Source organism: Hirsutella rhossiliensis (assembly GCF_020360975.1).
Source record: "Hirsutella rhossiliensis strain HR02 chromosome Unknown scaffold00023, whole genome shotgun sequence".
In the NCBI taxonomy this organism is placed as follows: Eukaryota; Fungi; Ascomycota; class Sordariomycetes; order Hypocreales; family Ophiocordycipitaceae; genus Hirsutella; species Hirsutella rhossiliensis.
Genome location: NW_025408689.1, coordinates 307,384 through 331,227, shown reverse-complemented (window position 1 = coordinate 331,227; position 23,844 = coordinate 307,384). Strand labels below are relative to the sequence as shown.

At 58.4% G+C, this 23,844-nt stretch overlaps 8 protein-coding genes across 8 annotated transcripts; 5 read left to right on the top strand and 3 right to left on the bottom strand.

The window, feature by feature from the left end:
* Positions 1 to 398: 398 nt before the first annotated feature.
* HRG_11843 (CBS domain-containing protein) lies at positions 399 to 1,893 on the top strand (the record flags this gene model as incomplete). The annotated part of the gene is made up of 5 exons (XM_044870313.1): positions 399 to 504; positions 670 to 779; positions 839 to 962; positions 1,016 to 1,165; positions 1,232 to 1,893. 5 exons carry the CDS (start codon positions 399 to 401, stop codon positions 1,891 to 1,893), a joined length of 1,152 nt encoding a protein of 383 aa, XP_044714609.1.
* A 778-nt stretch (positions 1,894 to 2,671) lies between these two features.
* On the top strand, positions 2,672 to 6,753 carry HRG_11842 (rhoGAP domain-containing protein; the record flags this gene model as incomplete). Its single annotated transcript, XM_044870312.1, has 4 exons — positions 2,672 to 2,947; positions 3,007 to 3,054; positions 3,106 to 6,376; positions 6,434 to 6,753. 4 exons carry the CDS (start codon positions 2,672 to 2,674, stop codon positions 6,751 to 6,753), a joined length of 3,915 nt encoding a protein of 1,304 aa, XP_044714608.1.
* A 1,227-nt stretch (positions 6,754 to 7,980) lies between these two features.
* On the bottom strand, positions 7,981 to 9,239 carry HRG_11841 (metallo-beta-lactamase superfamily domain-containing protein; the record flags this gene model as incomplete). The annotated part of the gene is made up of 2 exons (XM_044870311.1): positions 7,981 to 9,058; positions 9,115 to 9,239. 2 exons carry the CDS (start codon positions 9,237 to 9,239, stop codon positions 7,981 to 7,983), a joined length of 1,203 nt encoding a protein of 400 aa, XP_044714607.1.
* Positions 9,240 to 11,249: 2,010 nt separating this feature from the next.
* Positions 11,250 to 12,731, top strand: HRG_11840 (secretory lipase domain-containing protein; the record flags this gene model as incomplete). The annotated part of the gene is made up of 2 exons (XM_044870310.1): positions 11,250 to 11,635; positions 11,717 to 12,731. The coding sequence occupies 2 exons, from the start codon at positions 11,250 to 11,252 to the stop codon at positions 12,729 to 12,731; spliced, it is 1,401 nt and encodes a 466-aa protein (XP_044714606.1).
* Positions 12,732 to 14,109: 1,378 nt separating this feature from the next.
* HRG_11839 (zinc carboxypeptidase domain-containing protein) lies at positions 14,110 to 15,891 on the top strand (the record flags this gene model as incomplete). The annotated part of the gene is made up of 5 exons (XM_044870309.1): positions 14,110 to 14,446; positions 14,592 to 14,827; positions 14,894 to 15,005; positions 15,154 to 15,432; positions 15,581 to 15,891. 5 exons carry the CDS (start codon positions 14,110 to 14,112, stop codon positions 15,889 to 15,891), a joined length of 1,275 nt encoding a protein of 424 aa, XP_044714605.1.
* A 538-nt stretch (positions 15,892 to 16,429) lies between these two features.
* Positions 16,430 to 16,888, bottom strand: HRG_11838 (replication factor A protein 3 domain-containing protein; the record flags this gene model as incomplete). Its single annotated transcript, XM_044870308.1, has 3 exons — positions 16,430 to 16,500; positions 16,579 to 16,681; positions 16,733 to 16,888. The coding sequence occupies 3 exons, from the start codon at positions 16,886 to 16,888 to the stop codon at positions 16,430 to 16,432; spliced, it is 330 nt and encodes a 109-aa protein (XP_044714604.1).
* Positions 16,889 to 19,942: 3,054 nt separating this feature from the next.
* HRG_11837 (bZIP transcription factor domain-containing protein) lies at positions 19,943 to 21,020 on the top strand (the record flags this gene model as incomplete). The annotated part of the gene is made up of 2 exons (XM_044870307.1): positions 19,943 to 20,813; positions 20,896 to 21,020. 2 exons carry the CDS (start codon positions 19,943 to 19,945, stop codon positions 21,018 to 21,020), a joined length of 996 nt encoding a protein of 331 aa, XP_044714603.1.
* A 555-nt stretch (positions 21,021 to 21,575) lies between these two features.
* HRG_11836 (phosphatidylethanolamine-binding protein) lies at positions 21,576 to 23,002 on the bottom strand (the record flags this gene model as incomplete). Its single annotated transcript, XM_044870306.1, has 2 exons — positions 21,576 to 22,390; positions 22,447 to 23,002. The coding sequence occupies 2 exons, from the start codon at positions 23,000 to 23,002 to the stop codon at positions 21,576 to 21,578; spliced, it is 1,371 nt and encodes a 456-aa protein (XP_044714602.1).
* Between the last annotated feature and the right edge of the window lie 842 nt (positions 23,003 to 23,844).

Below are 23,844 nucleotides of genomic sequence, written 5' to 3'. Positions count from 1 at the left end.
CACGCACAAGCAGAGTCCTGTCATGCCGTAGAAAGGACTTGTCATGTGTGTGCTGTACGAGTCCTGTCATTCGAGGAGGCCTCGATGACGCTCGAAACCGGATGCTCTGAAGTTGTCTACGTTTTCGTCCCTCTCTTTAGTTATTACCTAGGTACCCAAGGTACCTAGCTCGTCCATCATGGCAGTGACATCCAGGTACTGTACCGACAGCTCCTGAAGTACCTTATCTTATCTGGGCTGAACCTCGTGGTTCCCCCCCCCTTCCCGCGATCCGCAATCCACCCTCAATTTCACCCCCCCACCTCGGCCGTCGGAACAGTTGCAAGCAAAGCAACATCAGAAAACGCGGCTGCTCGAACATCCTGGACAAGGCAATCCGGACCCCCTCCCTTGTCCGAATGGAAGACAAGGACACGGCCGCGCCTCCTAGCGCCCCGTCTGGCGCCGACCCCGCCCAGGCCAATGCCGACCCTCCTCTGCCTGACTCTCGCGAGCCAATACCGGGCAGCCGTCGTGTTGGGCCAGCAGCCGGAATCGGGGCTGGGCCAAGTCTAGAGCAGCCAGCATCAGGCCCAAGCCCGGATCCTCCTTCAGTATTCGCTCCATCAGCGGCCTCGACTGGCCCCAGTCGCGAGCCATCGGCGAACCTGCGCGTGCCTCGCTTCGTAGCTCCCTCCTCCTACCTGCGCTTCAAGACGTCCCACGGCAGCAGCGCCGCCATGGCTGCCCCCGCGACGGCCCCCGAAAGCCCCCTCGACAAGGAACAGCGACAAGGCCTGGTACGCCTCTCCCTCTCCCTCTCCCAAGTCGGTGGTAGAGCTGACTGTCCGGGCTGCAGAGAGCCATTCGCGATTTCCTCAAAGTCCGCACCAGCTACGATGTCTTGCCTCTGTCCTTTCGCCTCATCGTCCTTGATACCGATCTGCTCATCAAGAAGAGTCTCAACATCCTGATCCAGAACTGTGCGTTGCCCCCGCGCCACACGCGTTGGAGCATGCTGACGCCCAGGCATTAGCAATCGTGTCGGCCCCTCTGTGGGATTCGGAAACGTCGCGCTTCGCCGGCATCTTGACGGCCACAGACTTCATCAACGTCATCCAGTACTACTACCAATTTCCCGACGAGATTAGCAAGTTGGACCAGTTTCGCCTGTGCAGTCTCAGAGGTACGCGTGCACTCTTGTACCAGGGCTTGACAGCTTCGGCATCGCTGACTGGGACATGATTGGCAGATATCGAAAAGGCCATCGGCGCCATCCCCATCGAAACCGTCTCCGTCCATCCCGCCCGGCCCCTGTACGAGGCATGTCGCCGCATGCTCAAGACCCGCGCCCGACGGATTCCGCTGGTCGATGTCGACGACGAGACGGGCAGGGAAACCGTCATATCCGTCATCACCCAGTACCGAATCCTCAAGTTCATCGCCGTCAACAACGAACACAATACCGTCCTGCTCAAGAAGAGTGTCCGCGAAGTCAGCCTCGGCTCCTACACCAACCTAGCGACGGCGCACATGAACAGCACCGTCCTGGATGCCATCCACATGATGGTAGACCGCAACATCAGCTGCGTGCCCATTGTTGATTCCGAGAACAGGGTCCTCAACGCCTTCGAAGCTGTCGATGTCATTTCGTGCATCAAGGGCGGCGCATACGAGGAGCTGGACGGCTCGGTGGGCGACGCCCTTTGCAAGCGACCCGACGACAGCCCCGGAATCTACACGTGCTGCGAGGGCGACCGGCTCGACTCCATCTTCGACACGATCCGCAAAAGCCGCGTGCATCGACTGATTGTGGTGGACGATGAGAACAAGCTCAAGGGCATCATCTCGCTCTCGGACATTCTAAAATACGTGCTGCTCTACGGGGAGGAGGATGCGGGCCATCGATCATGACGCAACGACACGGAAGATGAGGGTGGGATTTTCATGACTTTACTTACGCGATAAGGCAATTTCGGCCCTGGCCCGCCGCTGAGAAAGCGTTGGTTGGGCGGGACGCGGCGGATCTGGAGGCGTCTGGGGATATCGAATGGGACAGTGAATTAGGGGTGTTGGCATAGCCCGTTCTTGGTGGCAAAGCTTCGTCTTGGTTCCGTTGCCGTCGCCCGTTGTTGTCTGGGCAAGCCGTCGATAATGTCTGACCGGACGAGCCACGACTTACCTAGGTGCATGAGACATCTGGCGGACGTTGAGTCCGCAGAGAGGGCCGGTGAGTACTCTGAATTCGAGAGAGGTAGAATGAATGAGGATGCGTCACCCACCCCGTCGCCCCTTTTTTTCCACCTTGCCACCGAACGCGCCCAGAACAGAAAGGCTTTACAAGCTGACGGGCTGTCCTTGGGCTTTGTCGACGTCCGAGGTAGCCTCCTCGTTTCCAGCCGTGCCATGTCATGAGCTTTCCCGGGCGCAACTGACGACAGGAAGCATCCACGCATGGTGTCTGTAGCACCTCCCGTGCCCTGCTCTCCATATTTCGCCGCAACGGGTACCTCGTCTGTTTTCACAGCCCTCCATGGAAGCCGCGCGGTAAAGGGAACAAGAAACAACAGCCCGCGCCCCTTGACACCGACGCACGCACGGGCTCAACATCACCGCGTTCACTCCAGCGCAGCCTTATGCCATCATTTCAGAAGAGCTGCTCCCCTTCCAAAACCCAGAGCAGCTTCACCTCATGGGTCGAACAAGGCGGCTGTCGGCTTCCAAGTCTTCGCAGCACCTGCGCCCCCCTCGTGCGGCTCCGCATCATAGGTTGCCCACGTCGGCGAGCTCCGTTTCCCTTCCGTTTCCGCACAGCGCGAGCGTACACAGTCTGTTGGCCGCGCCCTCGCAGGTGCGCAGCAGCGGGACGTGGACGACGAGCAGCGGCGAGCTCGGTCTCTTGAGCGACACGGACGAGGTGGAGGACCGGGCAATCTTTGTCCACGAGTACAACCGGCTGGCGAGAAAGGTGCGATGATCTGTGGCCATCTCAAACTGTGGGGCATGGCGGCTGACTTGTTTGCGCAGCATGGCGTGAGGCTATTGATTGTCGACGACTTCGAGGCCGAGCAGCGGGTGGGCGTCCCCGACTTGCCCATCTCCTTCAATGCTGACAACGCCCCTCAGGTTGACGCTGTGCGAAGCCCCGAGAAGAGAGGCTGGCTTCATCGACTCCTCCGATCTAGTCCTCATCATGATCATCCCCCCCCCCCAGGGCCGCCCCCCCCTCGCCAGCTTCAGCCACGGCATCGACGCAGCGTCTCAGATCTCGCTCACATTATCCGTTCTCGCCGCGAGCCCCCGAGAGTCATTTGTATACAGGAAATGGTGCGGTTGAGCGGCAAAAGCATGATGTATTTGCCCCAGGACTATTCCCCCTGCTCACTAGTCTTGCCGACCTGTCTCCGCGCGACCGCACAATATCTCGCCCAGAATGCAGCCACACGTGGGGTTTTTCGAGTCTCTGGGTCTGTGAGGACTGTTTCTGCTCTATTCGACTACTATTGTCGCCTGGAATCCGGTGGTGACGACATTGCCGGGACGGTTCGCTGCGCCAACCTTCCGCTGTACATCTCGTACTCTGTCCACGACGTGGCGTCTACTTTCAAGAGGCTGCTGTCTGTTCTTCCCGGAGGGATCCTTGGGTCTCTTGCCCTTTTCGACGCTCTGGTTGCCATTCACTCCCAACTCAACGGAGAACCCGAGTTTCCGCGAACCAAGCAGACCAAAGTTCGCGCAAGACTCATCGCCCTGGCCATTGGCACCATCAAGTCTCAGTTCCGCCGAGAGCTCGTTTGCGCCGTCGTCGGCCTCTTGAGCTTGATCGGTCGAGTCGCAGAGGTGACACCGCGCGAGGACGCGGACGGGAGACCGCTCCCGACAGCAGACTTGATGGGCTACCATGCCCTGGGGATCGTATTTGGCCCGCTTTTGATGGGGGACTTGCTGGATCAGTACACGATGAAGCTGGCGGCCCCGACGGCGGGAATGCTTCTGCTTCCTTTGAGCCCCCACAGACTTCTCCGCGGGCGCAAGACCAAGGCAGAAAACGAAGAGTCCGGGCCGCCGACCGTCAACAAGATTCTGGTGGCCAATGGGATCGCCGAGATGCTCATCGCCAACTGGCGCGACGTCGTTCGCCAGATGAAGTCACTCGGCACTCACCACCGGAGAGACGTGTCTCTTGTCAACCTCAACAACCCCTCGCTGCGCCCATCCGCCTCGCAGGCCTTTACCATCAAGATGCCGCAAGACATGGATGCGCCGAAAGATGACCAGGCTAAGCGCCACAGCACCCCGGAGCCGGACACGCCGACGGCTGGGCTGAGGAGACGGCGACCAAGATCGCTCGTGCACGCGGCCTCCCACAAACTACTGCCGAAGATGAGTGTCAAGACATTGAGCCCGACCAAGGAAGAGAGCTTGACGGACGACGAAGGGGTGACCGCCCACAAAGGCGCCTTTCCGCAAGGCAAAGAAGAAGCCGCAGTCGGACGATCCAGCCAGTCGCCCAAGCCGACCGTGACCTTGACGATCCCCGAGGACGAGGATGCACGAGGAATGAATCATGGAGAATTTGTAGCCATTTCCAACATTACACCACCAGCAGTCGATAACCAGGAGCAACCTTTGCAGCAGCCGAAGGCGACGTCTCAGAGCAATCCGCGAGTACACCTCGACACTGTCCCGCCACGAATATCCTCTAGATCGCGACACGAACACGACAGCTCAGAGACGGCGCAGAAAATCATGTCTTACTCAGGGGGAGGATTTACTGAACTGCTGTCTCCTGACCCCCTTGAGGGCAGGATTGGGAGAATGCAGGGACGGTTTCGCAAAGCTCGGTCATCGAACAATGTCGGCTCTTATGATGGTTCTGACGACTCTGCGGGTCCGTCATACTGTCCGCGCAATGACAAGAAGGAGAATCAGACTGAATTCATGAGTCCGAGGGAGAAGCGCATTTCTCGACTTTGCAACGCGCACTCACCGCACGGACATGGTTCGGCGGACTTCGGGCGTAACGCAGTCTTGCCCGGATCAGAGGCGTCGGAAATAAGTGTAAAGGGCAACGAAACGCAGCTCCGGCCTGCTGGGAAGAGTCTGGATGATGTCGGACGAATCGCGCCCAACAATTCAACTTGGACGCCCCGGAATAACGTCGATGGGAGACGAAGCACAGAGCACGCCCAGAGAGGCTCAATTGGCAGCACGCCTAAGCTCTTATATCCTCGAGAAAGTGCGCAACAGAATCGCCAGTGGAAACGGAGCAGCGATCAAGACTCTGAAACTGCCGATGGCGATGCTGTGCCGCGCAGCCTGGACTTGGTCAAGTACGTGGAGCCAGGACAACAGGCCAAGCCTGACGGACAGCATAATCCGCCCCGGCAGGTCACAGCATATGAGAAGAGCCCATCGAGCCGCCAGTCCCGAGCTTTCAGGTCTCCTGGCCCGTGGCGCGGCCCAATCAAGCTCCAGGTGCAATCGCCCATGCAGTCCAGCAGCTCCGGAGCGCTCAGCAAACGAGGGTCTGTCAAGGCCATTGCCGCACTGTTTAAGAGCCAAGGCTCGGCTGAAGACAGGCCAATGTTGCCTGGCAAGGGTAAGTGCACCGAAGAGAACGCTTCGAGACAGGCGCCGGCGGCTGCCTCGCCTCGCAAGTGTGGTCAGCTCTCTAAGGCAGGGCTGGAAACGTCGCGTGACGACTCGGACAAGTCGCCAAGGTCTTGCATCGGCAAAAAAGACGCTGCCAAGAATTCTACCTCTGGAAATAGCGACAGTGATGTCGAGATGGGAGATGGACAAAGCACCTGTGCTGTTGACGGAGACGCCGTGGCGGCTCCTCGCGTCGGCGCCAGACGGTCAATGCCCGCACTTCACCAGTCTGCGGATGAAGGCCCCGTGCTTTGCGGGAGGCTCAAGCCCGTCCCGAGCCTGGGCACCATGGTCCCCTACCGCGAGCAGCCCCCGATTGCGCAACACCTCAACCTCGTGCGGCCGCTGTCGACGCCAGCCCCGGGCCGCTCAGGCATCGACGGAGCGCCCACGACGTACTTTACGCCGCCCTCCAAGTTTGAGAGTCCCACGTCGAGCACAACTGTCTTGTACGCGCAGGTACAGAGCCTCCAACGAAGCCTGAGCGCCAAGGCGGACGAGGCGTCACAGCTGCGCAGGCAGCTCGAGGCGCAGGATAGTGCAGAGGTGGGGACGCTGAGCGAGCAGTTGCGCACGGCGAGGAGGGACTTGTCCACGTGGCGCGAGAGGGCCGAGGCGGCGGAGAAGAGGATCCAGGTGTTTGAGCGGTTCACATCGCGCCTCAGGGGCATCAAGGCGTCCATGTCGATGGCGCAGCAGAGACCTGCAGGGAACAATGAAGACGGCGACAATGGGAAACAACGTGGGTCGCCCTCCAAGCAGCCCGTTTCGGAGAACGGGGCCCAAGCATCACGCGTAGAGGAAGATGGGCCATTGCACAAGGCCTTGCCGAAGAATCTGGACAAGAAGCCAAAGAGCGAGGGGAGCGACGACTCAGGCAAGACCGAGGATGACGGTGTCGTCTCGGCCAGGATACGGAGGTGTCTGCATGGCCATTCGTCACTCGCAGCGGCCCACGACGAGGGCTTGGATGGAAGCCGACCCGGCGTGAGCGGAGTGGACGGGGCATTAAGTCCCGTGAAGGAGCATCATCAGGCCCTATTCATGGACGGGGGGGCGGATGATGTGTGGGCGGCTGCGGAGGAGCTGCTGCGGATGGAGGACAACGGGGTGCTCTAAGACCTGTTCGTTCCTAGGCATTGTTGCGGAGTGGAGGGAAGAATGGCCTAGACTTTATATACATGCGCGAATAATAATGCATGAACAGCATGAACAAGCCAGCCGCCCTGGTATTGCGGGAGGTCTCTGTTTCGACGGGTGGCGTGAGGGTTGTCAATGGTTGGGATGGACATATTGGATTCCTTCGAGGGCTTGACTAGTGGTCGGAGTGTATGTCAGAGATCTAGTGTCGGCTACGCCTTGTGGTTACTCTTGAGCATACGGTGTAAAGACTGTGATTGCGATATAACGTCGGCAGTGGCAGGTATTCGATCGAGCAGTTGTCGAGCCCTCAGCCAAGCAGTCTGTCGAGTAGTCAGTGAACGGTCAGTCCAACAACTGGTCGACTAGTCTAACAACCGTGGCCAGGGGAGTCTGGAAAACGAGGCCGTTCAATCACGGCATCAGGGAAGACTCGGCCAGACCCAGCATTTCCTTTACTGTATGCGCGTCATCAACATGCAAACGTGACGAATGCTATTTCAGTTAATTTACCCTCCGACCAACAGCATATATCCTCCACGTAGGCCTCCTACCTCCTCGAACAGTGATCAAGGAAAGTCTTTAAGAGTAATTCTACTATTTGCTAATATTTTCTGATAGTGGCCGCCTGCTATAGCTGTTTAGAATTCATTACAGTTACTAGCTATGCCTAGCCGCATTGGCAAAGGTGTCATAATACGACTATATAGATGTATCCACGAGTGCCTTAGGAAGACTCATTGCTAATGAAGGGAAGACTAGCCCGCCGGGCTTTGCCGTAGTATTGTCGAGAATGCCGTTATGAAGCTAACGGGGGAGGTACAAAACCGGCGCGGTGATGAATGGAAAACGAAGGCGGACGAGTGGTTGACCGGCTACGAACAAGAGTAATTGTCGTCGCAATATGAATACGAAGACAGCTTTTCCGAATAGATAGTGTAATCTCCTACAAGCAATGCCGCTCATGCCTCGAACATAAGACATTCATCTGGTGTACACACACACACACACATCATGAAATCTATTACGCTCGGCGGCCCAGCCGATAGAGCCGCTGTTTCTGATTTATGTTCACATTTGCTCAGCTCCTTCTTTATCTCCTCGAAGCCGGTGCCATGCCATGATCGCTCTTTCTTGTTTCCTTCTGTTCCATCTTCTTGCCAGGTCGTATGGCTCGTATTCTTACTCGCAGGGCTAGTTTTGGTTTTAATTCCCATTTATGTCGTTCGCCTTGTTGGCCTTTCTTTGGCTCCCTTTTTTCTGGGCATTCTGCCCCCCCCCCCGAGCTCCTCCCCCTCCCTTGTTTCCGTTCTGTCCCTGTTTTGCCTGTCCTGCCTGGGCGCCCACGGTCTTGCAATTTTCGTTGATGTGCGTGTCGAAATAAGCGTCTGTTATGTCGTTTGCTTTGATGCCGATCTGTTGAGCGAGTTGGGCCTTGCCCTCCTGCTGCTGCTGATTCCCGCAGACGGATTGCGGATTCGTAGCCATGAGCTCCAAGTACTGTTGGTTCGATTGCAGAAGTTGGAGGCTAAACTGTCCACCGAACATGGCTGCTCCGCTTCCGTGAGCCGGCAAGACCTTTTCCACGTTGTTCTCGCCGAGTATATTGTTACTTTTCTGGAGTTGACCGCTCTGCTGCTGCGTGTTCTTGCTGACAAGGAAGTTGACGGTGCTTTCCAGTTCATCCCCCATCAGGGCGACCCCATTTATCATGGCGACTGTCCCAAGCTGCGTGTGGGCTTGGACGTTTGTCACGTTCATGACACCGTCCTGCATCTGAAAGGCTTTTGATTCACCTTCTTTTAAGGGCACGTAAGTTCTTGATTTATCTTCTTTCAAGGGCGAGTCGTCGCCTCCTTTGGCCTTCAGCCCTTCGACGAGTGAGTCTTGTGCCACGACTGGGATTTGCTTCAAGCTCTCGGCGTTGAGGCCCGCGACATGATCCCCGTGCTCATGGCTGAGGATGACTTTGTCTATGCCAAGTCCCGTCTGCTGTTTCAACTGTTGGTTGCAGCTGTCGGCGAGAGCTTTTGCAGTGGACGTATCGAACATGACGACGGAATTCTGGGAAGCTTTAATGTAGTAGACCATGACGCCCAGATTAAGATTTGGGTCGAATCCTTCCCCGTTCAGACTGACGGATTTGGGCTGGATGCCCTTGGGTATTTTGTCTGCGTCGTCAGAACCACCAGCGTAGCAGCCATATATCTCTGCGCCGACGTTTTGAACCTGGCCGAAAAAGATATTTACTCGGTCCTGCTGGTTTTGCCGTCTCAACAACGCTCTGTTTAACTGGTCAGTTACTTTGCCGCACGTTGTGTGAAACCGCTGGCTACTCACGGCACGTATCGTGAAGACCGATCAAGACTGGGGCCCGGCCCGCGAGCGTAAAGCGCATCACCATGCAAGCAGGCAGCCGTGCCGCCGACAAAGGCCAGCACAGCCGTGGAGGTTTCTGGGCGCATACTGAACTTGATGGCGCACTTGACCTGAAGCGCAGCAACGAGAGCGAATAAAGATTAGGTTGATGAGGAATTACATACAGTTGTTTATGACTTGGGCGTAAGAAAGCTCGGCACATTAGAAGGCGGTGAACTTTCTATGGCCTTCGGTTGACTATTCTGTAACTAGTCAAACATAATAGTGTGTAACAGTGATGAAACAGCCTGCACTTGAAGGCCCCACGGAATCCCTCGGCACCGGACGAGACGGGTAGCAGGCTGAGATTAACGTGATCGAACTAAGCTTTTAGGTCAAGGTTGAAACCGAAAAGGCTCATCTGCTGTCCCAAAACCGCGGTCCAGTCAAAACAGCGATTTCGTCAAAACATGACGGCAAGGGCCACTAGAAGGCAAAAGGCCACGATCACGCCCACTGCAGAGGACGCTGCAGAAGGCGCATGGCTTGCGGAAGCGGCTTATAGAGGCATCTGTTGATTGTAATCGCGATTTTGCGTTTCAGCACTTTCCCATACACAAGCTATGTGCCGCCGCACTCATCGCAAGTTTGCAACTATGAAGACCCTGCGAGCTTATAAGATGAAGTTCAGCTCCCTCCCTCCCTCTTCCCCCTTGCGGCAGCCGGCTTCTTTTACTCCGCCATCATCGAGAAGATGGCTGTTGCAGACAGCAAGCACGAGTAATTCCATGGCGCAGCTCCAGCATAAAGGCACGCGGAACATGCTCGCCTGGCAGCTAGTGTCCGGCGACCCGCACTCGCATAATGGCGAGGCAAACCTGTTCCGCAAGCTGTGTGGGCTTGCCTCGGCTCCAACTTGACCGAGCCCTCCTTATTGTGACGTATTAGGTACTGTCGGCTGCCACCAGCACCTCCATGGCATATAGGTCCACTTCCAGGTCATCTGTTGGAGTGTCACTTCACTTTTGCCTGCACAACCTAGTGGTTTCCTCACAGTGACCTTGCTCTAGACTCTCAACTGGGCGTTTGAGAGCACGTGCGTAAATGGAAGGCGGCGACATAAGTGAATGAACAGTTATGTGAATAAGCAGTAAAATAACTTAGTAAACTAACTATACACGTTTCTAGCTAGAAGGGGTGGTGGTTTTGAGGCCCCATTTACGCATGAGTAAAAGGAATCTTGGAGGCCCAGTGACGCCCTTTGCAGGCCTGTCTGCCGGCCTTATACTCCGTAGGCGTCATGAAGGTCTCCAATACCTGGCGAAAGAGCTAGCCTGATATCTACGGATACTTACCATATGATTAATATGACTTTTGTAATGGCATTGGTCCCATTTTTGTCACTGTGGCCCAGCAGTGAGAGCTCCGTTACCGTTAAACCTGACCAAAGTCGACCAGTTAGCACGCCAAATAGCCAGGGTTCCCACGGATGACGAGATTAATATGGCTCTACCGATCATATATGCTCTCGTCAATTGGCCAATATAGTCGTAATACTTTGTAGATGGTATAGGTGGTACCCGTTGCCGTTGCCGTTGCCGAGACTGGTCGAAGTCGGTAAATTTTCACGGCAGTCAACACGGACATAGACCGGTTGCGAACTTACACCGCGCCGCACAAACAATACTGTTCAAAGACAAACAGGGACAGGCCGACCTGTACGTCATTGTCGGCGGGCTGGCAGGGTCCTCAGAACAGCGCGTCAGGCGGAAGCCGACGGATACGGCTAATGTCAAGTTGACTTTGAGCAAAGCTTCGCCGGAGTTTATTGGCAAAGCTTCGCTTACACGCCGGCCGCCTCTTTGTCTCGAAGAACAGGGACTGCATCGGCAAAGAAGAACGGAGACGACGGCCTGAGCAGAGACACCGGATGGACTGCCGCGGGAGCACCAGGGCTGGGTGCCGAGTATTTAGGAGCCGTCCCTCTCGTGCTATCCGTAGAACAGTCGAGCGTGAAGGCTCGAACGCCGGGAAGCAAAGATCACGTTCATAAACCAGTAGATACCAGTTTGGCTTCAATTGGAGATCAAGGCTCCAGCTGACGGCTCACCACCACCATGCGGGCCCAATTCGCCCTCTGTGCACTCGCCACCGGCGCCGGCGCCGCCTCGGCGGCTTGGCAGGCGAACGTGACGGCCGACGAGGCCAAGGAAGCCTCGTGCGGCGACAAGTGCCTGGAGGCGGTTCGCCGGGGGAGCGCCGAGGCCCTCATGTTCATTGGCACCAACTTCGACTCCGACTTTTACGCCACGGCAAGCAACATGACGGGCAGCCGACCCGGCGACGTGCTCAAGCTGCAGCCCGTCAACCCGGACCAGCGCCAGGGCATCAAGGCCGGGACAAGCATCTGGCGGTTCCAGTACACGACCGTGGATCTCGACGGGACGCTGGTGCCGGCGACGGGCTTCGTTGCGTTTCCCTACGGGGCGCCGCCGGCCGGGGGGTTTGATGAGGGGGACGACGCCCGGGGCAACGATACCGCTCACGAGAACTCAACGAATAAGCACAGAGCAGAAAAGGGCAGCAAGTTCCGGCTGGTGGCGTACGCGCACGGGACCATCGGCATCTTCCCCAGATGCGTGCCGTCGACGGTACCAAATCTATTCGACTATGACACCTGGCAGCCGCTGGTGAGCCGGGGCTACGCCGTCGTGGCCACAGATTACGCCGGGCTGGGCAACAACGCGACGCAGCACAAGTACTGCAGCTTCAACGCGCACGCGGCCGACGTCTACTACTCGGTCGTGGCGGCGCGGCGGCTCTTTGGCCACGTCCTGACGCGCAAATGGATGGCGGCCGGCCACTCGCAGGGCGGCGGCGCGGCGTGGAAGCTGGCCGAGAGCGGCCTCGTGGCCAACGACGCGGCATACCTCGGCACCGTCGCCCTCGCGCCCGCGACATACGCCGTCGACATGGTGCTGCGCGGCCTGGACGAAGGCGCCGAGCACTCGGCCTTCCTGCCCTACCTGCCCCTGGCCGTGCACCGGGCCAACGCCAGCTACCACGAGACGCTGCTGTCGGACACGATGCGGCGCCGCGTGCGCCTGGCCGAAACGGCGCAGCTGTGCAACAGCGCCGTGTTGGCCCTCACGGACGACCTCAAGGGCCAGCGCGACCAGCTCGTCTCGTTGCCGGGCATCGAGCGCGACATGGACACCCTGCTCCGGTGGCAGGACGCCGAGGCGCCGGGCCAGGGCTCCCGCTCGCCCGCGCCCGTCCTGGTGTTGCAGGGGCTCAACGACACGACGGTCCTGGCGCCGATTACGATGCGCGCCGTCGAGAGCAGCTGCGGCAAGGGCGGCAACGAGGTCCACCTGAGCCTCTACCCGGGGCTCGAGCACACGCCCGTGGTGCAGGCCGGCGCCCCGGAGTGGCTCGGCTGGATCGACGCCCGCTTCGCCGCCGCCGCCGCCGCCGCCGACAAAAACGGGGCGCTGCCCACCGGAAAGGGGGGCAAGGGGGGCAAGGGGCAGAAGTGCTCGTGGCGCACGAGGGAGGCCTTTCACATGGGGCACGTTTCTCTGCCGCCGGGGGATTAGACTCTTAGACGACCGTGGATGACGCGAGGGAAAAAGGGGAGTAATCACCACTGTATCTGCATTATAGATGAGGGCGACAAATGAACTTGGGCCAGAGCACGACGTGGTAACAGAAGCATATTTGATCTTGGCGAGGACGCGTTGACGACATGAAGACTGTCGGCATCACATATCCGCCGCTCAATTTCTCACTTGGCCCGCAATCACAATTCAACGGCACCAGGAGAATAGTCTAAATCTTTGTCGATCAGGTCGCGAGTTCCCCGTCTCTTTTGACCACACCTCTGGCTGCCACTCGTTATCAAGGTTCAACCCCCCCCTGCTTTGCCAACAACGAATGAGAAGACGGAACCTGACCATCCCGCTCGGCAGGCCATAATCTCGGGCCTACCGCATACAGGCGCATAGTGTGCCAGGCCCGGCTTATCTTTCTCCCAGTGCTGCAAACCCGTGATGCCCATGGCCATGTCCAGCATCGACCTTGGTCCATACGACGGCCTTGATGGGCTTTGACCCTGGGCTCGGCCCAGCCGCTGTCCCGTGGGCAATCTGGGCGGCGCACATTTGGCTCTGCCCTTTGCCTGAATGTGGCAGGTCGATAATTATACTGCCATTTGCTCGCCTTCGGGGGATCGGCAAATGGCCTGGCGGTGCCAATGCGGGGGGCCGCCCCCCTCCCCCTTCATACGGCCACAAGGAAACTATAGACGACTAACAACCAGGGTCCTCGAAGTGAAAGAGCCTCGATCCAAGCTTGATGCTGGAAGACTGCCCGCAGCTTCTAGTTTGGGCCCAAGCCGCTGGCCAGCACCGCGAGTGGGGAGGGGCTGGGAAGCCGGGGCCGGGCGACCCGGAGTGATGTGGAGAGCCCGCCGCCCGCGCCGGCCGTTTCCTACTCTTCCCCCCACCCACGGCGACGGCGCTAGAGACAAACATCACCCGCGGGCCTGTCCCGAAGTGGAAGGTCTCGCCATACGGAGAGCTGGCCGACCTGCTCGACGCGGCCGTAGCATGAGGTGGCTGTCCTGCCCCGCCGGCCTGTAACTCGCCTCGCCTGGTGTTACTTTGCAGCTCGTCACTTTGCATGCTGGGATGGCGCGAGAGGGAGACGGTGCTTGCACTGCCGGTGGTGATGAGGGCGACACAATGGCAAACAGAGCCCGGGGAGGGGGGGGGGGATAAAAGAGATAGGGAAGTCCTCGTCCGTCTCTCGTTCCCGCTCTGTGGTCCTTCTTGCCTGCGCTTGCCTCGCTTCAGTCCTGCCCACTCTCTTCCCCCTTTGGCCACTCAGTATAGCTTAAGACAGAGAGAGAGAGAGAGAGAGAGAGAGAGAGAGAGAGGGAAGAAACACCCCCATAGACCCCCCCAGTGAGTCGAGATGAAGACGTCGCTCGCCATCCTGCCATGCCTCCTGGCCACCGCCACCTGGGCCGCCGCCGCGCCACCGCCGCCGCCGACGCGGATCAGCTACGACGGTTTTAAGGTGTTCCGCGTGCCGGTGCGCACCGAGGCGCAGCGCGTCAACGACGTCGTGGCCCGGCTCGGCCTGGGCGTGTGGCAGCCGGCCTCGCGCAAGGGCGCCTTTGCCGACATCGAGGTGCCGCCCGCCAAGCTCGACGACTTTCGTCGCGAGATGGAGGGCTTCGAGCTCATCACCATGCACGAGGACCTCGGCAAGTCGATTGCCGACGAGGCCTCCTTTGAGGTTTATGCCGGTATGTGATCCATGCTCATACATGTTTGTCCCCTCTCGCGCGCCGTGTCGACACACGACCGGGGAAGAAATGTCGTAGAGAGCGGACAAAGATGTGTATAGAGGAAGACAGGAGCTCACCGCGAGACTCACCCTGGCCCGAGCAGATGGTTCGGCCAACGACACCTGGTTCAACTCGTACCACCCCTACCAGGAGCACCTGCAGTGGCTCCAAGCGCTCCAGGCCGAGCATCCCAACAACTCCGAGGTCGTCACCTCGGGCAGGTCGCTCGAGGGCAACGCCATCACGGGCATCCACTTCTACGGCAGCGGCGGCAAGGGGAGCAAGCCTGCCGTTGTCTTTCACGGCACGGTGCACGCCCGCGAGTGGATTGCTTCCAAGGTCCGAGAGCCTCCCTATCCCCTGCGTTGGGGGACTTGCTGGCTGACACGGGATGTGACGCGGCAGGTCGTCGAGTACTTTGCCTACTCACTCCTCAACGGATACAAGGACGACGCGGAGATCCGGGGCTTTGTCGACAAGTACGACTTTTACCTGTTTCCCATAGTTAACCCAGACGGTAAGCTGCCCCTACGTGTCGTCTGCGGGAGACAGTACCGTTCAGGAGACGGTCGGGACAACGTCAAGGGTTCCCAGAGAGCCAGGAGGCGTGGCAGAGAAGAAGACGGACGAAGAGAGAGAGAGACTGACAGACTGACTCCGGCCAGGCTTCAAGTACTCGCAGACCACCAACCGCATGTGGCGCAAGAACCGGCAACGCAGCTCGCAAGGCAGCTGCCTCGGGCGCGACATCAACCGCAACTGGCCCTACAAGTGGGACGGACCGGGCTCGTCGACGAACCCGTGCGCCGAGGACTACCGGGGCGAGAGCGAAAGTGACGCGCCCGAGACCAAGTCGCTGACGAGCTTCCTCGCGCGGGTCAAGCAGGCGCAGGGCCTCAAGCTGTACATTGACTACCACTCGTACTCGCAGCTCTTTATGACCCGTGAGTCTTGTGCTCGCCCATTTCCGTGCTTCTCTCGCCTTGCTGTGCCCCAACTTGCCCTTTCCGTTCACCCCCTGAATCTGGTCGCTTTCATCCCGCTTTGCGCTCTCTTTGCCAGCAGACGAATGCTGACGTCGACGGCGATTAGCCTACGGATGGACGTGTGACGACGTCGCTCCCAACAACGACGAGCTGCAGTCGTTGGCGGGCGGCGCGGTCGAGGCCATCCGGTCCGTCCACGGCCTCGAGTTCGGCTACGGCCCCATCTGCTCTACTATCTACCGCACTGCCGGCAGCAGCGTCGACTGGGTCAACGATGTGGCCAAGTCGGACTACACGTTTACTTCGGAGCTGCGCGACACGGGACGCTACGGCTTCATCCTGCCGGCCAGCCAGATTGTGCCGAGCGGCGAGGAGGCCTTTGCGGGCGTCAAGTACCTGCTCCAGAACATGAAGTAGAGCCGGAGGGGAGACCTGAAATGGTGAATGAGGGAGAGTAAAAGCATTATGTCAACTGACCAAGAGAGAAGAACAAACTGGGTCTCTTCAATGGCACTTTGTGCACCTAGTACCTGCTATGAACCACTGCTGGGCAACAGTCTGGCGTTGACAAACTTGATAAGCTGAGGGTTGATGTGGTTTCAGACTTGAATCAGCGACATGGTGGGAACCGAGGAACCCGTCTTGTTTCTGGCACCCTGCAGATGGCCAGGTTACTCCTACCGCCCTGCAGCGGTGGCTATGTGTATGTACACTGGACACAATTCCCCTCGTGGCTCCAAGGCGGCAGTCGACGATGGCTTCAGACTCGGCCATGAATTCAACCCATTGCGCCCCGTTTATGACTTCGTAAATGCAACGTGGTATTTTGATACGCCTGGAAAGATATAGTTGGAGGGACCAGTGTAATGGTCGGCTTCATGGCGGGATTTCTATGACAACCCACTGGCGTTGCGCCCTCCGCGTCAAACGTTTCTGTCTGGGTCTTGGGTGTCGGCTAGCCGTCGGTGATGAAAATGTTCTTGTGCCGGTGAGTTGCTTCGACGACAGCGGTGCAGAGGCCGAAGTCTGGAGACGAGATATTAGCCAGTTGTCCATGGAAATAGCGGTCGTCGACGGCGGCGATTGACAGGAAGTTGTACTCACCAACGCCGGCACCCAAGTCTCGGGAGCTGAGCACCTTGATGGATAGGTCTGGGTTCACCTTGCCGATGATTTGGACGGCGTTGCCGTTGACCAAGTGGGCGTCCTGCCGGGGGTCAGCAGCTGTCAACACCGACCAGGATTGAGAGAGGCTCACCCGGTTCAGGACGACGGTGACGGTGCCGTCTCCGTCAATGGTGGCGTGGTCGCCGCGTAGCTGCGTCACCTTGCCGACAATGGTGACGAGGCGGCCGACGAAGCTGTCGAGGTATTGCGTCGTGACGCGGGGGGCGCACATTTGCTGCTCGGCCATGGCGGCGGGCGAATAGCTGAGGAGGACGGGCGTGGGAGACGCAAATTCTGCTGTTGTTGGAGACGAAGAGTTGGCGCGAAATGGGAGACGCGCCTTTCAAGCCGAGACATTGGGAAGCGTCGCGAGGGCACGTGACTTGTCGATTGATAGAACTGAGACGGCTAAGCAAGACTTGATTACCGGGTCTCTCTACCTGAATACACCCCGCACTAGGAGGAGGCGAGGTTCTTTTAAGCGGGACCGGGTGGTGAAGATACATTTGCCCCCCTTGGGCCCGATGTACCGAGACCTGCCAGAAGGAGTTCCCGACTAACGGCGTGCCCCTCGGTCACGCGACTGGCGACGGATGTCCTCATGCCTTGCACAACATTCGTTGGAGAGCATCGCTAGAATGCCAGGTAACCATGCCTGCACTTTGCGGTGCGGCGGCGACAATTAAGAAACAAGGAGATGCCCCCGTCAGCCACCGATGGCAGTTGACAGGCTAGTTAGGTAGTGAGCCTTTGGTGTCGATCGAGAAATCCCATCACTCTCTCCCATGACAACAACAACAACAACAACAACAACAACAACACAACAACGACAGCAACAACAGGCACTGTGCACCCTCTTTTCCCGGAGCATTGGGTCCTGGACGTCCTGAACAAAGACGGAAATCGGCGATTGTCAGTCGTCGATCTTCATTGGCTCCCTCGGGCGCCTCCGGCCTGGTCCGACGTGATTGGTCGCCGCCCGCGGAGGGCTGGCCGGCGACAGAGCAGGGCAGCCCGCTCTGGGGAGAGAGTGTGTCCGGTAGTGTGCAGACGTGCAGTACAGTATCGACGAGGAGCATCGCCAACCTCCAATCATGGCTCTGGAACATGCACACTTCCCAGTCAGCCATGGTTACGGTTACGAAGTAGGTATATGCGCTTCCCCCATGGAAAAGTCGTCTGTCTCGGTCTCGTTGGTTCGGACCTGTCGGCCTCGTTCGACGCGGCCTCGGCGGGTCCTCATTCACCTGCGGTATCTCATCTTGCGTGCCTGTCGAGTTGGTCATCCGATACTCTCTACCAAGTACTGCATCCCTCTCACGGCTGCCTTTGGAATAGGTAATATGGACGCTGGTTTGATGTGGTGGATGACGAGCAGTCAACCGATCCGCCCCGCCTGTGTGTACAGTACTGCATGCGTGCGTGTGTGCATATACAGTACAGTACAGTACAGTAGAAAAGGGCATTCTGCAAACATGCATTATCCCGTGCGTCTCACCTCTTCGCTCCCTCCTCCTCCGCACAATGCCCCCGACGGGCAGTGCACAGGGCCAAGCTTCTGAATAGCTTCATGCACCGGCGGCCCAGGAGCTGCAAGCGCAACCTCGGTCTCCCGCCGGCCACGCTGCTTGCTACGGTACAGTACAACCCACTGACGATCGACTACTAGCGCTGGGTGGGCGAGGCGACGAATGGCCGCCTCCTCGTTGGCTGCTGTCCGTCATAATCTGCATGCACGGACCCAGAGACACATGGTGGTACAGTCCATCAGTCTTTGGAGGACATGCATAACATACTGTATGTACGAGGTACTCCGTACTGTACGGTACAGACGGCCGGCAAGCCGAGGCCAATCACCGGAAGCATCCAACAAGTCCCTTTTCCTTTTCGGGCCAATCTGTGTCCGCGGCGTTTGCTCCGGAATCAGAGAAGCAACCATCATGTGCTGTAGATGTGGGTACTGTAATTACATTCGGTCTTCTCTGGGCTGCACTGTAGTTGCCTTCTGTACGTACTGTGCTCTGTGCGCACTGTACTCCGTACTAAGGTACCTACCTAGAGGATGCCCATGGAGCACAGTGCCGTCAACCGGCCACGGTGAGTGCAACAGTAGATCCATGTTGGCGCATGTGCCTCGCCAGCTTCGGGACGAACCACTCGACTCGAATAACTCCGTTGGCCGCGGGACCAAGGCAGAGCTGAGAGCACACGCTGTCGTCGCGAGCAAGAGGGTCGTCGCCCATGTGCCGTTTAAGGCAAAACATGGACGCAATACGGATGGAGATGGAACATGTACATTACTTACATTAATCTGTACCTAGGTACATGGGGCCTCCCATCCCTGCATGCAAAAGGAAAGGGAAGTCTCCCCATGTTCATGTGTCCGGCACTTTGGGAGCGTGTGGCGACGAGCTTTGGCCAGCTTGGAATCCCTGCGCGCCGAGCATCGCCTGCTGAACCGCGCAGGCGGAGCATTTCCTCCCTCCCTCTCCTTCTCTCCTCTCTCCATTTCTCTCCCCGGTAACTTAACTCAATGCTCGTTTCGCCTGCTGAACGTATATGTGTGCGTATATGTGTCTATGTGTGCGTGTTCTGCCCCGACCCCCAATCCCGCATTTCTTGGTCCTTTTCGGCGGCCAAGACAGCAATGATTGCATGCTGTAGTAGCCTGTACACGCACACATGATGTGGCGAGGGTGCCGTACGGCTGCATCTTGCCTGTGCTCGTGCGACTGCATTTATATCTTCGCAACTTGCCTCCCCCTCCCAGGGTTGTGAAGACGAATGATTCACCTCTCGGATCAAAGCCCCTCTTCATTGATCCCCCACCCTATCAAACCAGGCGTCGCAGCCTGCCTCCGACGTGATCACCGGTCCAGATATCCCGACCTCATTCATTGCTCCCCTAACCCTTTTCCTCCTCGTCTCGCCAGGGCAATAGTTCAACCAAGCCCCCACCCCTCCACGATTCATCGCCAACGAGCTCCATCCAACGGCGCGCCATCGCCTGCTCCCCACTCCAGAACCGGGCAACACCACCAAGCCACTCTCATCAGAGCATTGATTTCACCCGTCTTGGAGTCAGGCAGACACACCGCCAGCACCAATACCCGCGACCGCGACTCTTAGGCGCTTCTACCCCCATAGCCGAATGCGCGACAAAGAACCCAGACTCACCTCCGTTTGCTACGGCCCTCTTCACCACTTCCTCGGAAGCTCGCGTCGAGCAGAAGGCCAGAACTAGGAAACGGGGGGGAGGAGGTCCGGCAAGAAGCAGTTAGACGGCATGGCCGCGGCCGAAATGGGCAGCCTAGACATGGGCATGCAGGCCGGCGGAGGCGACCTGGCGACGCAAATGGGCCTCGTCTCGGACATGGTGCTCGACCCACGCATGGGCCTGCCGCTGTACGGCATCAAGAACGAAAAGGAGCAGGCCGAGTCGCCCGCCCCGTTTGCCCTGACGCCGCGCATGTTCGACGCCGCCGACAACAACAACACGCTCGACTACGGCAGCATCTACGGCGACGCTATGTCGTCGGATGCTGCAACGACGGCGCCGCCTGCCCTCGTTGCCGCGCCAGAGAGGAATCGCACGACCCCTTCGTCGCCGCCGTCGGCCGCATCGGCCACCAAGCTCAAGAAGCCCAGAGACGGCAGCGGCAAGGGCAAGAGCGGCAGCGCCGTGTCCCTGGCCGCGGCCGACTCACAATCCTCACCCCCGCCGTCGAAATGCGAGAAGCCTCCGAAGAAGAAGCCAAAGACGAGGTCCAAGACGGACCTATCGGAGACGGCGGCGACTAGCGGCGGGCGTAAGCCCAAGCAAGACGCCAAGCGCAGCCGGTGCCTAGAGCGCAACCGCATCGCCGCGTCCAAGTGTCGCGAAAAGAAGAAGCAGTGGGTGCACGAGCTCGAGGCGACAAAGGACGAGCTCGAGAGCCGGCACGCCAGCCTGCAGCGCGAGTATAGCGGCCTACTCGACGAGGCGACGCAGATCAAGACGTCGCTCATGGCCCACGCCGTCTGCAACGACCGCAACATTGACATGTGGATCGAGAGCGAGGCGGTGCGCTTTGTCCGCCGCTCCAACCGCCGCCACCAGCAGGCCGCCGCTGGCGGTATCGAGAGCCGGCACTCGAGCATTGCCAGCCTGGCCTCGCTGAACAGTCAAAACGGTATGCCAAGGAGAAATGCTGCCCCTCTACATGTATCCCCGGCTTACTGACCGAGGCGCCTCATCTGTCCCGGGTCAAACAGAGTCGGTTGCGCAGTCCTCGACGACGGCGCCCACGGAAGACACGCAGCTGTCGCCGCCGGGACTAAAGGCCGACTTGATAAACTTCGACTACATGCCCGACGACATGTTTGCCGACGCCGGCTAGCGACCTCCCCATTCTGTGCTCATCCGAGCCACGAGGAATGATCCGAGTCCCTATTAGCATTACCCAGGAGGGGGGCGATGGAGTTGAAAAGCGAGAGAATGAAATGAACGCACTGTAAAAGGAGAGGGGGGCGGTTAAAGGCCAGATGCGACCCTGGCTTTCCGCCTTTGTCCTTTGCTGCGGACTGTGAGGGGAAAAGAGGCGAGGAAACAAGACGACATAGGAGACCGTGGAAGCGAGAGAGACGCCGGGACAGGGTGAAGGAAAGATATCTGCTTCGCGGCCTCAAGGCGGGACTCGCCCCGGCGATTCTGGAGCATTACGGCCTGCGATACGGCTTGTGCTGGTGGGCAGGTACTGGGAAAGGGGACATCCTCTTGATTGATTTTCTCCCATTCAAGGTACCAGAGATAGATGCTAATGAGACTGACGACTTGACGACTCGCGCCGACTAGAGGACCGCCGCATTCGAGTCTGGTGGAATGTGCACGCGTATTATACACCATGCGCAAGACACGTGGGCCGCGGCCCGCATCCTCCCCAAATCCGCTTGTCCTACCGCCTCTTGGTCCACCCACGAGCGTTGGACAGGCCACGGATGCGCTTCGTGTACTTCCAGAGGTGACGGTACTTGGGGCCCTGGCGCTTGGCTTCCCAGCCGCGGGCCTTGACGGGCGGCTTGAGGCTGTAGATGCGCGTGCGGCGCAGCTCGACGTTGGCACCGGGCGCGTGTTGGCGGGTCATGACGGCGGCCGTGTTTTCGTCCCACACGGAGCGGAACATGTTGAAGCCAAAGGGCGTGAGTCCAAACTTGTCACGGAGCGACTTGAGCGAGACGCCGTCGCGCTTCGAGTAGAGGCGCCTCATCAGGGCCACGTCAAGCTTCTCCCCGGGCTTCTGCTCGAGCAGGTAGATGCCCAGGCGATGGTAGGGAGCGCCCTTTTGGGAAAAGGCAGGCAGCCACGGCACCGCCAGCTGGTCGTCTGCTTTGATGCGGCTCAGGGGAATCGACGTGACGACGGGGCTCAGCGGGACGTTGGCGGCCAGGAAGTGGCAGCGCTTGGTAAAGCCGTCGTTGGCCACGTCGGGTACGTCGGCGTCGATGACGACAACGGTTACGAGGCGCTCTCCCTTATCAAAGACCTGCACGCGCAGCCGCGGCGGGTTCTCGCTGATGGCGCTGTCGACAATCTGGCCGGGGGGAATCTTGAGCTGGCGGAAGTAGAGCTGGACGTCAGCCGTGGTCTCCAGCTTGGGGAGCACATCGGGAACAATGTTGAACTGCTTGATGCGCTGGGTGATGAGGCGGTTGTCGTAGGAGCGCCACTTCTTCTCGGCGTAGTAGCGGTAGATGGGTTTGTTCATGTCGCCTGTTGCCAATTGTCAGCTTCGGGGTGGGTTGGTTCAGCGTGGCAGCGAGTCTCACCCAGTCCATCCTCGAAGCGCTTCTTGACCAACGGGTCATTGACATCGGCCAAGATCTTGAGCCGCGTCACCTCTTTCCGCAGGCCGGCGAGCCTAATGTCCTTGATTGGCTGCCCGCCCTTGATGTCGGCCGGGTCCTTGCGCTCCAGCCGTGCAATCTTGTCCAGCTCGGACCTGATCTTGGCCAGCTTGTCCTCCCGGTCTGCTGCGAGGATCTTGCGCGCCTCCTGGAACGCCTGGTAGGGCAGCTGCTCAAAGGGGATGCTGTCGGTGGTGCGCATGGCTACGCGCCGGCGTCGCGAGCCGATGGGCATGATGCCGGCCTTGATCAGCTGAGCCTCGAACTCGGGCATGACGGTGTTGGGGTCGAGATCGGCGGCGGCGGGCTCGCTCGTGGGCTCCGTCTGCGTTGCTGGCGGCGGCGGCTGTTGCTGCTGCTGTTGCTGCTGCTCATCAACTTGGGCGGCGCGAACGGCGCCGGCGGTAAAGTGCCGCAACGTGCATTGCTGCTGAAATTTCCTGATGAGCGGCCGCGCCACGGCCCTACATGGCGACATTGTGCGCGAGACGGAGACAGCTTTTGGTGCCGGGAGACAGAGATCTCTTTCCAGCAGCTGCATGCATGCAACCTGTACGAAGTTGGTGAGCAAGGGCAGAAAAGGCTGCCGGTGCAATTGGTACCCAGAATTCTCCACCTAAATTCAGCCTCGGGGCCCGGAGAGATATCATAGGCTCGTGGAAGCGCCTTACCATGAATTGGTCATCGGGCCGTCAATCTTCCGATAATGACATTCGAATAATCACACCTGTCAGTAGGACGAGACTTATAACAAGGCCCTGACTATTAAGTCAGCTCACCCACTTGGGGGCACACCCACTTAAGGGCACGTCTCCATAACACCAACGCGCCGACTAACTCGTATATTACAACCGCGAATTCTCGTGTATCTTATACTTAATTATTATTAAAAAAACTTTATTCGAATTAGCAATATCTTAGCTTTCTAAATATACCGAAGATTAGCTTTAGAACGCTCTAGCTAATATTAAATTCGGCATAAGTTAGGTATAGGCTAGTCGGAAGTAGGGTATTCTAAGGACGATACTTTAGAAACGCCTTAAAGGTGCCTAACCGGAGAGAGAGGCATACGAATACTATTAGAGGCTTAGCCGAGAGTAAGAGAAATACCTCCGAGATTAGGTTCTTGCTAAGCGCAGGCTCCCTAACGTATCTCTAGCTAAGGAATTCGCGGCCATATTATCACGGCTATAGGCGATACCGCCTACTTAGAAAATACTAGGTAGTAGGCTTTTAGCCTAAAATCTAGAGGTTAGCACGATTAAAGGTAAAGCTCTCGATTCTGCTCGTATTAAGCCCTATACCCGGATTAAGGAGTAG